Source organism: Pygoscelis adeliae, unplaced genomic scaffold (genome assembly GCF_000699105.1).
Source record: "Pygoscelis adeliae isolate BGI_AS28 unplaced genomic scaffold, ASM69910v1 Scaffold141, whole genome shotgun sequence".
In the NCBI taxonomy this organism is placed as follows: domain Eukaryota; kingdom Metazoa; phylum Chordata; class Aves; order Sphenisciformes; family Spheniscidae; genus Pygoscelis; species Pygoscelis adeliae.
Window position 1 is genome coordinate 5,792,519 of NW_008824231.1, and position 15,894 is coordinate 5,808,412.

The 15,894-nt window shown below is 35.4% G+C and overlaps 1 protein-coding gene across 1 annotated transcript in view; it reads right to left on the minus strand.

The window, feature by feature from the left end:
* The window catches only part of PGR (progesterone receptor), a 44,041-nt gene that overhangs the window by 25,993 nt on the left and 2,154 nt on the right, over window positions 1–15,894 (minus strand). The window contains exons 2-4 of the mRNA XM_009334880.1: window positions 15,807–15,894; window positions 14,359–14,510; window positions 908–1,024 (exon numbers count right to left, since the gene is read on the minus strand). Coding sequence (XP_009333155.1) covers window positions 908–1,024; window positions 14,359–14,510; window positions 15,807–15,894 — 357 coding nt within the window. The remainder of the gene's footprint in view (window positions 1–907; window positions 1,025–14,358; window positions 14,511–15,806) is intronic.

Genomic DNA, 15,894 nt, shown 5'->3' on the forward strand with positions numbered 1-15,894 from the left:
TTTTAGAGGGATGGCCCACAGACTAAGGGAATGATATCTCTGTCTGTGTGTGTGTGTGTAAATATATATATATAGGAAAAAAGGGGGTGGTAATTAATGAAAATGTACTGGAAAATATGAGACTTGAGCATGATGCAGATGGTATAGAATAAGGGGTGGATATTGTCCTGGTTTCGGCAGGGATAGAGTTAATCTCCTTCCTAGTAGCTGGTACAGTGCTGTGTTTTGGATTTAGGATGAGAACAAAGTTGATAACACACCGATGTTTTAGTTGTTGCTAGGTAATGCTTACACTGGCCAAGGACTTTTTGGTTTTCCATGCTCTACCGACTGAGAAGGCTGGAGGTGCACAAGAAGCTGGGAGGGGGCACAGCCAAACTGGCCAAAGAAACATTCCATACCATGTGACGTCATGCTCAGTACATAAACTGGGGGAATGAGCAAGCGTCTGCGTGGTGCTTAGCTGCCAACTGAGGTTAAACCACAACACATGTACTCAAAGCAACGATGGAGAGCACAACAGAAAACAGAAGGGGATAGTACTGATTTCTGATTTTAGTGTCAATCTCAATTTGCTTCTTTTTTACCTAAATCAAATTTTCTGATCCAAAATTATAAATAAATACACACCAAAGACACAATTCCTGTCCTTGCAAGAAAAAGAGCATAAGGCTACACAGTAGGAGAGAGAGATTCCTACAGAAAGGTATTTTTGTTTCAGGATTTCCAGACTCATTAAAGAAAATTTATAAGGAATTTTAAAACATCATGTAATTCTTCAAAAAAGAAACTTTTTAATGTGGTTCCTTCCTTTACAGTATCAAAGTAATGTTGTTTAAACTCGACAGATTGAAGGTAGTGTTCCTGACTGCCTATTTTTCTGAATCAGATTTGAAAAGCAGCTCACCTCCCAGGACCATACCGGCTTGACAGCACTTCCTCAAGCGACATGCTGGACAGTTCTTCCTACGAATTTTATCGACTATGCAGTCATTTCTTCCAGCACATAAATAGTTGTGCTGCCCTGTAGGCAAAAGAAAAACAGGATTAATGCTGTTTTCTAACATGACAAAATTATTTCTGTGTATAAATGTTCCAAAAATAACAGAGGATTCAAAAAAAGTATACTTGAACCATTAAAGGACTCCTTAATTTTATGCTAATTTTCAAATAATCATGTGTTATCATTTAAACATAATAATTTATTTGGCCTGTTTAAGAGTGAAACTCCCCATCTACGAAATTCCAAAATAATGAGCAGACAGTACGAGCTGCTTAATTATTGTACTATCAATATTTTTTAAGTAAATGAAGCATAAATGCTTCAAAATGAAGCAAATAGTGTTTCTTTTGAGAGCAACAAAATGGATCAAAAAAGTATGGACAAACTACAGAAGTACCAATGTCATGGATACTTCCTTCATGGAATATTGTGGATGTGGACCTCCAAATGTAACAGACATCAATACCAAACCTTTTAAATTTTCACCAATTTCTAGATCAGTATTACTCTGAGTTAGCCATCTGATATCACCAGTAGCAAACAAATCTGAGACGATTATTCCACTCAGATGCTGTTATTCAGCTTTCTTTATTTATTTAACCCTATTCCGTCCTTCCTCTGCACATGGTAAAATGAGCAACTGTTCACCAGTAACATTTCTCCACAGACGAAAGACAAACTGAAAACAAATCCTCAGGTGAAAATGCAGGAGAAAGAAGAACATTCTCTTCTAACAAAAGAGCTAGTGCTAAACCATGTGAAACAATGTATTTGTTTCTGTGTTAACATTTTTTTAGATAATTAATTTACTTCTTACCCGTACTTTTAAGAACAACTTGTTTGGTTTTAGTGAAAGAAACCTGATTGCCTGAAATTCATTTTTGTAACAGTTTCTTTTTTTTTTTAGGAAACAATGGGTAAGTAAAAACAGTTGCCTCACGCATTGCCTGGCATTTAAAAAGTATTTAGTAATGCAGTAAATCAGAAGAAATTCTCATTTACTTTCTCCCATTAATTCTAATCCTGGATTCCTTCTCACAAGAAACATTACCAAAAGTAACCGAATGAATAAAAATCTGTCTTGCTTTTGGCAGCAGACTAGGAAGCAAAACACTTATTTTGAACATGTCTTCCTTGGGATTATTTGCAGTTTTTCCTCATCTTGCTTTGCCTTTATTAGCTACAAAAGCATTTAGTCTTTTGATAAACAACAACAGTTTTAAAACTCTCTTAGTTTAACTAAAATCTATGAAGCATCAGATTATCTCTGCACTGTGGCATTCTGTGGCTTTAATGTACAGTTAATTTACAAAGGAATGCTTAAGCGTAGATTGAGTTTTGTTTGTGGGTGTCTTCATTTTGGGGGTTTCTTTGGTCCCCTGAAAGGTATCTCTCTGGACCTCTTTTCTAGGGAATCCTTTGAGTCTACACAACATGGTCTGAGTCCATACAACCCACGTCCATTGCAAGACCAAAAAATGGACTATGTATTACCAGTATGGCAGTAAATGCTCACAAGCAGCTTACAATGCTATAGGCATTCAGCCTGTACTTTTCTCCCTATGACACAGAAAAATGCTGATCTACCAAAGCCAATGCCATATCGTGAAACATTACTCTTCAAGCACTCAGAGAACACTGTTTATATGTTCTAGAATGACGTCAGTATTTAGAATTCACTCTTGATATCAGTATGTGATTTGCGTACTCAACACCCAACTGCATGCTCTAACTGCTAAAAGAGGCTAAGGAGTTTGGGTAGAAGCAGTAATGGCAATACTGTTCCTGCTGGAACAGGAAATTATCTGGAAAAACAGAAGTTAATAGCTTGATTTATAACGATACACATTTAAGTAGCCTGTATTATTTATATAATAGTGTTTAAATATTATGCATCTAAGATTAAGCATTACAAATCAAGGGTGCAATACATTGTAAAATTTTAAATTTACAGTTACACATTTAAGTTTAGCTACAGCTCTTAAAAACCTCTTCGTAACTTAGGGGTTATCAGTAGATCCAACTTCCACTTCAATTGAAAATGCATGAATGACTTCATCATTACGTAACAACTCACAAACTGCTTATTATAAATCCAAGATTGAACAAAATTTTTCACATTTGCAAAACAAATTGTAAATTAATCAAAATTATGAAAACTACTCTTCAATGTTCATATGTTCTAGAGTTTAAGATTAGACAGGATTAAACAATCTCTCTGTCAAGTGCATACCATGGAAGAAATGAAGTCTGTTATTGGAATTTAGGCACAGTAAGAATTTGCTTTGATCTTCAAAAAGTGAATATTATTTCATTCCTATTTATTTCATAAATTGTATTTAAAAAGCTAATGATGACCAATGACCTAATTTTTATTATGTCTTCACCCTGCCAACCCAACCCTTCCATGAGATTACGGTGATAAAATCTCAGGCACTTCTTGATTCTTACTGTCAACCACCTCCTTAAGACTATAAAAAAGCCACAGTCATATCCTGAGCCTGAATCACACCTTCATGTGAGTTTTCCACTCCGCTCACCTCTATCCAATCTCTCCGCAGCACCTCACATCCCAAAGTGCATTCCATTCATCCTGATTCAGCTGCAACTTATTTGGAAAACACATAAGGTTCAATTACATAGTATTTTTCATAGTCTCATCTGTCAGGGATTTTTTTATTACCTCAGTCATTTGATTTCATCTCATATCTATAGATAAATCTGAGTCAATGTTCTCATCTGAAACGGTTTCTACCATTGTGCAGAGCTGGGTTCTCAGAAACTGCTACTTGCTTGACATTAATATTTAAGTGGCAGCAACCACCTGAAGGACAGATTGTGTAAGAAATGGAAAACATACCAGATATTTGGTGAATTTCAAAATTATTATTATATAATATTTTGCTAGATGAAGCTGTTTGGAATGTTTTCATGGGATGCTAAAACATTTATTTGAAAATACATTTGCTGTATCTCAGTCTTTAGGATCATCTATATTTTTTCAATATGTGAGCATTGCAGTTATATTAAATGCATGTACTAATGAATTATCCAAAGACCCCTGTCAAGATAAAACTCCTGTTCAATTGGTAGCTTGCCATTCAGTATCCTTTATATGACTACTGTCATTGTAACCAGAAAAAAACCCAGAAAAAAGAGGATAGTAGTCTAATCACTAGAGCACAGTCAGAAAGTAAAGATTGGTATTTGTGTTTCTTACAAAAATATGAATCTGGCAACTGCCGCTTTCTTGGAAGTCTTCACCCAATGTTAAGCTTCCTATACATGTTTACTTTTCACCTCCTTTCGAAAGTGCACATTGTAGCTCTCTCTCAACATACCAAGGTATCAGCTTGTGACCTAGATTTGATTGAGAATATGGAGAAAATACAGACACCATTTCATCTGTTACTCATATGTTCTAGATTCTTGTAGGACAGCATTTTTCTTAACCTCCATCAAAGTCCATTTGTGTTAGCAAAGGTAGAAGTCCTAATGCAAACAGGCAAATACATTTTTAAGTACTGTAATGACCATTGCTACACTGGCAGGTTTGTATCAGAAAGTGGTCAAAATGCCAATGGTCCACACACCCAAATACGATCACAGGTTTTGCTATCAGTAAAGCTGCACAGATCGTACTCCAGCACTGAGAAATTTTAATCCAAATACTGCTGGAAGTAGCATGCAGTGTCTTTAAAAACTGCACTATTAACTTAGCTCACTGACATGCTGTAAGTCACTTAAAATCACTCGAGTAAACTAATGAGTTGCAGAGATTTTGCAGATGTGCAAAATATGGAAAACATAAGGCTTTACCTGCACCAGGGGTATCAGATGCAAGCAATCAGTTATTTGTGTAAGTGCATCTGTGCTGAACTGCTGCCACCATGCACAAACGCAAAGCACTTGTTTGCAGACTCTCAGTTCCTCCTGTCTGCAAGTAAAAGTACTTTTTCAAATCTTTTTTCTCTCTCCCTTATGTGATTCTGCCTCCCTGTATCACTCTTAATTGGCAATGTTTTCTTATAAAATCATCCTATCCCCACCACTGGAGGACTGTTCTTTGCAAAACATATCACAGTGTTTTATTTAGTCTAGTTTTAGATTTCTGTCTAAAAACTGCAGATATCTATTGCATCTCTTCATAAATTATTTTATTGCCAAATGTCTCCCAATGTCGACTTTTTGCTTCCTGAGAGCTAGCCTCCAAGTTTTGCTCAATAATTTACTACCAATATGCTTTACCTCTTACAATATTTTTCGAAAGTACCAATTAAATCAATAGGTTTAAAAAAACAAAGGAATTACTCTTTTAATGTAACTAAATTTGGCACTCCTTGTTAGGGATTCTTGTGGAAGCTGGTAATAAACATGGTTTCAAAATAAAGAAAATGGAAAATAGGTTCACCTGTATATGTGTACTAAACATAATGGTGCAGATGTAGCTTTTGAGTAAAACTTTGCCTTCTGGAAGCTAAGACAATATACTAGGGTAAGGATTCATCTGTACTTGCTCTGACAGGTTTTCTGTAACTAGGCAAACAGTCTAGCCTAGTTCATTATCAGAAAAAGGAAACACACCTAACTTGACTTTTGCTCTCATCTAAATCAACCACGCTTCTATTTACACTGTTTCAATGTTAAAAACAGCAAATGTGTGTTGAACTTGCCTCTCGCTATGTGGGTTTATGAACTTTGGTCTTGGAGAACTAGGAATCTATACTACACAGTTTGTAATACTGAAAACACACCCTTCGTGTCCCTGTATGCCATTACAGGCCATAACAATCTCCAAGATTCCACACACCTCAAATAATGTTTTTTAATTATTTAATACCAATTTCATTTCTGTGCTAACATTTTCTCTAAAAATAAAGAAGTCCTTGAAGTGACACTTAAGAGACTAACCACTTAACAAAAAAACACATCCCCCACTGACCTTACCATGCATAATCTTTTTATTAAAAGCCCAGTAGTTAGTGGGGGACTCGCTTTCAAATTCCCTCTTTGCCCATTGAAATAAAATTCTCATTTCCCAACTCTTAAGCAGATGTCCTGACTACTACTCTGTAGTCTATACTGGTATAAAGACCTGCTACTGATGCAAATCTGCTTCACAGCAAAGAATTTAGGATTCAATGGACCAAAGAGGGCAAAGAGTGGATAGCAGAGTAACTTGTGAACATGTTCCATCCTGGAATCTTCTTCTAGCTGAAATAATGTGGAATTCCTTTCTTCATAATAATATAGTTCAAAGTGAAAACAATAAAGAATGATTGTATCCCAAGTCATCCAACACCCTGGTGACTGGGGCTGCAAGGAGGAAAAGGTGTGTTTGACTCCCTTCAGGCACTGAAGATGATGAACATAGCTCTCATGTCCTGGGTGACTGTCTTACCTTGTCTACGTACTCAGTGATGGGGTCTGTGATTATAACAGGTACTAGTAACTCCTTCATCTTTGTGAAACAAGTCTTTCATTCCTTTGTCTTAATTACACATGATGAAAAAAAAAGGGTTGAGTAAAAACATTTTGTTCAAAAAGAATGTAAAACCATAAACTGTTCATTCCTAAGACAAACCTGGTATTTTTTATAGTGTATTTTGCTTTGGTGAACAGATTTACTAGCAATTTTTGGCATAATTCTACTTACAACAAACTTTTGGTATTCTTCTACTCCATTGTCTGCTGGTTTTAAACATGTAATCTTACAATCCTCTGTCAGGTTTTTTTGTTAAGTGGACCAAACAAAATTGGTTTCTCTAGAAGGGAAGCAGCATTTTAAAACCACCATGTATCTTGCACTGCTTTCCTTCTTCAACAAACCAATTCCAATGTTTGCAACATCCTTGACTGACTCTTTCCTTCTCTTATACCCTAATCTCAAAATCTTCCTGCCTTTTGCTGTGAATCCTGCAACACCGTTGTCTTTTTCCTTCCAAAATCACTTCTCCAGACAGCAACCTGAGCACACTGGTTTTGTATCTACAAACGAGAACAATTAAATGTAGCTATCCTGTTTTCATTCATTTCTGGACAGAGCTAAAAGTTACAATCCTGTTTTTTAATATTTTTAATTTCCCTGTCTGTTCCATCATTTCCAACAAGAAAAAAAACCAAACAAACAGAAAAACAGAATGAAGCAAAATTAAGTCATATTTCACAGAAACCATCATGAACTGCAAAATCAGGATTACTATTTCATATTAATTTTCAGTTGGTTTGCTTAGATTGTTTATCACTGCAACATCTTGAAAGGCATAAAGTCTTTGAGTCTAAATATGGGAACTGACAACAGTAAAAATTTTCCACAGCTAATATGTTTCAGAAGGAGATGCTGGCTTCTACAAGTCAGTATTTCCAGTTCTTTTTATGGCACTGTGTCACCATTGCTCCTTGGTCACCATTTTTAAGAAATTAACTACATCAGTGGTATAAATATGCAAAATGATGGAACTGTCAGCTTTTTCGTCAGTAAGGGGTCTATTTCTTATAAATATAGAACACGGGATTTGAACACAAAACCTACTTTAAAAGCACTCCAACTCTTTCAGAGGTATACATCATTAAAGTACCATTTGTTGTTCTTCTTATCCCTGAGTGTTGTATTCTTCTACCAACATAAGCAGGATTATATTTGTATTTCAGTCATCCCATCATTCTGATTTTAGCAAAAGTATTACAGCACATTGTCATGATAAGTTTTTTCATATGTATTTTCCTCTTATTCTTTGACTTGTCCTACAACTGAACCGGTGGGACAGGGCCACTCACTCACTCTAAGAGTAATAAAGGCAGAAAAACCAGAAACATTAGTAGCAGAAAAAGGCAATGTGCAAAAAAAACAGATATTCCTGCCTGTTGATGGAAACACCCAATGGACAACAAACTGCTAAAAAACCATAAAGAGGGGATTAATTTCACTAACTACATTATAAAGTGTGGACATGCAGCAAAACAAGTAGCATACACTCCCTTCTTGGGCATGAGAGAAAAACAGGCACCTTAGGATGCAATTTATCTTGAGAAATTTATCTTGAGTAGATGTCTGAATTTTGGTTCTTTAATAGCCTACTGCACGTTTAAAGCAATTGGCCAAAATATGGATGTCCACATTGTAAATGCCTATAGTTTGGTGCAACAAGTCCCACATAAAATATTGTCTTTGAGGATAAGGGAAGATGGTATCATAACAACTGGAGAAGAATAGCATAATATTCTCCTGGATCTCAATGCCTACATGTAGCTTTTTCTACGTTTTAACTACAAAAGATTCCAGGTTGTTGAAATGTGCCCAGATGTTAACTGATATTAAGCAACAGCCACTTGTGAAAATGCAGGAGTTGCGACTAGGTATAACTAGGAAACCTCTGAAGTGCAGCCATATATCACTACACATAATGACAGATTGTAACATACAAATGACTGTTTGTTAAGTCCCTCCATCAGTATTTTTGTGAAGAACCACCTCTTACTAGTACACTATCAGTTCTGTGGAACAGATACGCAGCTTAAGGAGATTAACACCATCAAACCTAAATCTATTTTTAGCAGATAACAGTTTGGTTATAAATACTTACACTTTATATACCTATGTTACATAATTTATAAGTATTTTAATACTTAAAATAAGTATTACTTATATCTAATATTATTTTATATATTATTTTTGTATATAATACTTAAATAATATGAAATAAGTATTTTATATATTTATTATATTTCTTTTCTATACTACAGAAATGTATTAGCTACATTGGTGACACGGGTGGGATTCATATCACCAAATATAGACAGTGTACATCCTCACCTGACACTCCTTTATAATCAGTGCTGAAAAGTAGTTACTGTTATTTTAATCCCAAGTAGATATCTAAAATAAGCCAGTGAATCGCTTCCTAGAAGTTCCTGTTTCTCTCCATTCACTGTAAAGCGAACTTAAGATGAGCAGCTCAGGTTACTCATGCTGTACACATCTAAAGTTAGAACAGAGGAGTATCCAGCAACACTGAGCAGTCAGTTGCTGGTGCTCTTTAAAGCATGCAGTTTTACACTACCTGAAAGAGTTTCTATTCCACCTGAAAAGATGTTTAACGTAATATTCGATACTATTTCTAAAATACCACATAAAGCTAAGCCAAAAATTTTAGCAATTCACATTTCTGCAGCTGACTATGTTCTAAGCCACGTCTACCAGGAAAGCAGTAGTAAGTCACAATGAGAGCAGTAGGAAGCTCAGCATTAGCACAATAGCCAAAGTACCAGAACGAATGCAATCTTAGCTCACTCAGTTGTTGTGCCTCATACGAATCAATTCATCAAGTTAATGTTTGTCAAATGGCTGAACAACAAATACTTTCGAAGTCAGAAGTATGATGAAGATATACAATTATGTATCGGTACAGCTTTTCTTCTTTCCCTTTTCATGATGCAAATTCTTTGTTCTCACAAAAGTGACATTTCCCACTTGAGTTTTAGGACCCTCAGTGAAGTAACTTCATACATTTGAATTTGGAAATACACTTAGCTTACTGTACATTAACACATTTTGATCATGTGCAAAATAAAAGAGCTTTAATAATACTAAATGTTACATTAAGTGAAAAGCATTTTCATCTCTGAACTTGCCATATGTATGCTTTGTATGTTTCCTACTTCATGAAACTTTCATCACTATCGGGTTTACAGTACACACTGTACCAAATTCTGATCCCATGATCCAGCCTCGAAAGTTGGATTAAAAATTGGAAATCCCTGCAGAGTTAGGAGAACAAGGAACTTTTTACATCTGCTTCATCAATTTCACAGCCAAAAGGGTCTCTATAGTATTGCATTTCACTCTGTTTTCAAAGAGGATTTTCTATTAGTGGTTGGCATTTTTTAAAATATTTGGCATGCTATGCCATTTTACACTCCTAAGCTATGGAAAAGCACAACTGTTTAGTCCAGCCATTTTCCTTATACATAGTATTTCACTGCTTACACAGCGAATCACACTGTCATCACAAAACTGCCTATACATAACATGAGTCAGATAAACTTTATCAGAAAGTTTGGTTGAAGTCATGGTCAACCTTCTTACTGTGTAGACGTAGCTCATCTTTAATTCCTCCACTTTCCTCCACGAGTGACTCTCCATATACAGATAGTGAAAATTCTTGTGGAAACCCTACTTTCTGTCAGGTCAAGTTTGCCAAATTCAGGTCTCAGAGAGAAGAAAAGTTCACATTTTGTCAGTTAAGTGCTAGCTACTACATACGGTTGAGCTTGTTCCCTGATGCTATTATCTGTACAGCGCTGCTACTCTTGAGCTTGAAGCACACATTAAAACTAGACAAATCTGCTACACAATCATTAGATCGATTTTGTAATAGTGTCCCAGGTATTTAAACAAACCAAGGGTTAGTTTCTGACCCATCTGCTGTAATATCATGTATTTATGTCGGCCTCAAGCTCTTCAGGTTTGGACAACTACTTTTCATTAGATGTCAATAATATACAGAAAGTGCAAAGGAAGGCAAATGCTTTATATAAATATAGAACAAAAATTAGAACTGGGACTTTATATAGGAACACAGCACTTGAAATTTTTTTCAGGACTTAGGTAATTTTAATTTTTAATTAGTAAAACTACTGCAGAGGAGATGCTTTCAACAAAAAGGCAAGAATGCGGGCCACCAAGAAACCATGTGTTAGCAACAGTGTAACTCCAGAATCCCAAAACTCTGCACACTGGGCTCCTGTTCTGGACAGAAATTTTACCATGGTGTTACACAAGCATTTGGATCGTGGTTGCCCTGCATGGTTTTACATGAAAGTATCTATAAGACATCATTAATGACGGTTTGACAATTTAGTGCTAAAAAAGAGTTCACTTCTTAATCTGCATTCTCCTAAAGCACCGTTAGAAATGTTATACCAAATTTTTGTTGTCATGAACTAGATATATTGATAGCACTTTAAAAATGCCTGATCATCCACAGCAAATTACTTTGCAAATATAGTAATTTTACTTATTTGAAAGCATTTTAAATATTTTTTCTGAATTTTTTTTGATTGGTAACTCCAAACCGCCCATCACTCTCAGCTCACTGACAGGAACGGCACTACCCCATCAGCATACTGAATACAATTTTGTCTTTTCAAATTTCTTAACCTAATATAAATAACAGTAACTTTTGTTATTTTTATTATACCCAAAGGAGATCTTTAAAGCATTTTTAAAAAGCCTTGTAATTTGTTTGTACAATAAGTGAATCAACGGACTAGTAAATCAGTTCTTTGTAAGGGACGAACAGAAAATGTACAACCTTTAAATGCAAATAAATGTTTCTACAAAAAAAAAAAATCAGTATTTTTGTCCCTTAGCTACATTTTCTTCTCCCCACTTCCAGCACTAACTTTTTTTGTATCTGCTATACTAGACTTCCCCCAAAAAAGGACTTGCATTTTTGGTTAACGTACTTCCGGATTCTGCTTATAGTAAAATATGCTTATTGTATTAACACCATCCTTTTCTTTACATGTATAGGCACATATGGGGAGCCAAGAACCCAAAAGACAGAAAATATCTACCAAATCATATGTATTTAAGAATTCATTGCCAACAAACATCCTAAAATACTTTAATTCTAAATCTACACTTTCATCTTAGTGATCCTCATACAGTTCTGACCTCCTGTTAAGATGTATGTGTATCTGCTAGTTATATTCAAATATATGATTAAATCATGCTTAGTATAGAAACATCTCTAGGTTCACCTATACAGTTTTAAATGATTGTTCAGTCTGAGTATTTTAAATAAGCTCTGGTTTTATTTCAAAAAGATTAGAGATGAAAAATTGAGTTTTCTGGATAATGTAATGGTCCATTTTATCCCAAAGGAAGCATTTAACTAATACAGTATTTTCCACACAATAGGGGAGAGTATAATAAATGGTGTATGAATAGGACAATTTCTGTGAAAAAAATTACATAGGCTATTAGATTTGAAACAGCCATCATATCTGAGATTGCAGAAATAATTAAAACAGAAAATAGACATTTTCCAACAAATTTAATACCACTGTTATGTACCTTGTTACCTACACACTTGAAAACCTCATAACATACAAAAAAGATCTTGAAATATAGAAAATCTGAGAAGTAGCAAAAGCCATCTATTTCCAATCATATTTTAATTTCTCATAGTGATCACTACTTTATGAAAAGTATATGAAAAGTAGAGTTTTGATCGTGAATTTGCACTCACAAAGTTTAACATCTGATCTGCATGAATTATTGTTAAAAAAATCCCCACATCTATACTAGTACTAAAAATTTAAAAATTTAAAAAGGTAAGTAATGCATTCCCACTCAAAGAAATGATGGGCAGGGGGACATTTTACATATGAAAAATGTCTCAAATTTATACAACTGCCACTGTGAATTTTTAAACACTATTTTCTATTGCATTTACAATAAAAATACCCTCTTTCGTCTTACAGAAGAGTAATTTGTCACCTTTATTTCTGATAAGAAATAAACAGAAAAGTATTTTAAGTCTAAATGAAATCAAGTATCTATCTATAAATGGGATTATTTCAATGTTAGTAATTATATCCTATGCTTCCATTAAAATAGGAAGTCCATCTATTTAAGGAACTCTCTGTAGACTTGCACTTTCTACACAAAAACAGGTAACTGTATTTGTTCATCTTGCTCATGCCCACACTGTCCATGCCTTTCATTCTTCCCCGTAAGACTCAATAACCTGTATTTTCTCTTATTATAGCCAGGTAGTCTGAGGTAGTTGTCCATTCTTTGAATATTCTTACTAAAAAACCCAAACACACTTCCTCACCATACTCTCAGTCTTTGGAATAATTTCAAAATGGAAAGTATGAAGTTGCTATGTAAAACATAAGCATTGTGTTGTGTAATTGTGTTGAACTCTTATTTCTCTGTATGTCTATATTCTTAACCCGCTAAGATTCTGCAAATACAGCCTTTGATTAAATAATCAGTGAAAACAACCTTAAGATATTCCTACTACCAATATATATGCCTTCTTAACATTTACCATTAAAATATTCATGCTGAACAGTAATAAGGTATGTTTTTGAGCAGGTTCACCTACTGCACAAACACAACTGGATGCTAGTTTAGGAAAGAGATGAAATTCAAAAGTGATGGAATCAAATTCAAATAAAAAATTACAATATTACTGTACAGGTGAAAAGTGAATAATAAAACTTATTTTAAAATATGGCACTTGTGAATTACACTACACTCACTCTTAAAACTTCAGTTCCCTGTCTTTTTTAAAAGTATATGGCTGATTTACCAAAATAACCAAAGCAAAAAATGTGAAGCCAAACCAAGAGACCAGTTAACACTGTCAGTGAAACTTAAATGTATTCCTCTAAGTAACTTGAGAGACAAGGGTTTTCCTTGCAACCTAACATGTATGTTCCTAATGGCTTTCTCATGAATTCCATTAAATGTATTAGAGAAAATGAGGCACTAGCTCAAAAGTTCATCTAGCCCACCTAGTCTAGTGTTATCATTTTGCAAGTACCTAGTATGTTTAAAGGAAGAACAAGAGCATACGCTTAAAGTAGAAAGCAACAGCACACTGAAACAAAAAAATCTAACTACATTATTTTGCTAAGCTTGTAATTTTCCACTATTTCCCTTTTCATCTGAAGAGAAATAAACTCTATAAAGTTGAATAAACTATGTATTACAAGAAAATACATGATGCAATTTTTTATTTTAAGGAACCCTATACATTGTAACAATCATTTTTTTAAGTATATGGAGCAGAAATTTGAATATCCTAGTTCTGACAGGATCAGATAAAACAAAGTCAAATCCATTTATTATTATTATGACTTGAAATAGTTCAGTGAAACTTGAAATACTTCCATAAACCTCAGGAAGCCAAATTCTGCATCTTGCAAGCAAGAAAAATTCCACGACTTCGAAAACAAAATGAAGCCAAAATAAATTCTTATCTGCCTATCATTAGTTCATACCCACAAAATCTTCCTTTGAATAGCATTTACACTTCTTAAAACAAATTGTGTATTACACAAGATTTTTATGAAACTCTACCTACTCGAAAAGACTGATAAACAGTAAATAATAAATAGCAAATAATGAAAGTAAAACAAATAATACTAGCAAAATCAATTAAGAAAGAATTTAGTTAGAATTCACTATAATATTTAAACAGAGTTGCCAAAACAAAAACACATTACTACAGTGATAACAGTTTTAAACATCAGCAATAAATAAAAGGTATGTCCTTAGCAGTGCCTAAAAAGATATATTTCAGATAATTAGGAACAATGGCATCATATAGTACCTTCCATTGCCCTTTTAAAGAAGACTTTACAACTTCCACAGGTAAGTACTCCATAGTGGCAACCAGAAGCCTCATCACCGCAGATGAGACAAATCTTCTGGGGTAGCGATTCAAAACCGTATTGAGAACTTTGGCTGGTTTCTGTATCTGGCCTTCAAAAGAAAAAAGAATTAAGAGAAACGAAATATCCAGTTCTGCAACAATTAACTACTTACCTGTATTAATCAGGTTTATGCTAAAAACTTTCTTTTAAAATCTGTAATCAAGCTACAGAAAGGTAAGAAAAAAATAAAGTATGACTGCCTTTCTGCTTAAGAGTTTGTCTCTACTAGGGTAAAAGGCACATTTGTAACATCTACCTAGCCATTAAACAGAAAAGTAGTGGGCAAAAAGCATAGTAGTACTTTAATCCGTTTTAGCTAAAAGAAGTACAATCTAGGAACTCTTTGTTAAAATGTTCATCTTCCTCAGATCAACAACTCTTGTGAGTAAAGTCATACAGACTGATACTCTTTTTTCCTGTACATAGAATGGTACAGAAACAGAATCAAATAGAGGTCAATTGAATTTCAAAAGCCCCTTTCACATGGGAAATAACTAAGTTTCATCTCAGCTACAAAAATTTCTAATATTTGTCGCCTCCTGTTCAGCTGCAGCATTCTCATCAATAACTAACTATGATGAGCACATTGAGGAAAGTACTTCTGAACTTCTCTCCAAGAAAACAGGCTAACCTCCTTAATCATTATGTTTTCGAAAATCAAGGATTTCTGTTGAAACTGTAGCATTGTATATACCTATTTTTGCATACATTTCTAGTAATGCACAACATTTTGGCATCGTAGTAAGCCATTTCATTCTAACAAATAAACAATATGCAAGTGTTTCAGTTTTCTTTTTTTGTGTGAAATTAACTGGGTTTTTTTCCAAGTCAGGGAAAATATTTTGGAGAATATTTAGGTATTTATGAATATTGTCTCACTCTCATTGAGGACAGCCTGGAGAACACTCTGCTCCCCCTCTCTGGAGCCGGTCACTTGCTCAGACATCAGATGGCACTGAACCACCACAGCGATCAAAATGTAACTTCTCCCTGAGCGTTACCGTGCTGAAAAGACCTGAGAGGTGCCAGCTGCGAAGTTAACATCCTGCTAGTCTCACACAGACCAGGGACGCCCAGGCGCCCACAAGCAATACAGAAAACGGAAAGGCGGCTGCAGTTACTGCCTAAAAACTCAAACGGGTCTTCGACGAGGAAAACCGCCCGTCTTTGTCTCGGCACCTTCCAAGAGCCCCTCGGAGCGCAAACCCCTCGCCCCGCGGCAGAGCCCCCTTTCCTGAGGAGAAAGCGCGAAGCTCCCCCGCGGAGCACCGCGACCCCTCGGCCCGTCCCCCCAGCGAGGGCACCCGCCCGAAAGGGCCCGCCGCCTCCCGCCGCCCCCCCTTACCGAACGTAGCCGAGGTAGGGCGGGCACAGCTGGGGCAAGCCCTCCTTCAGCACCGCCGCCGGGAAGCCCAGGGGCTGGTGCCCGTTGA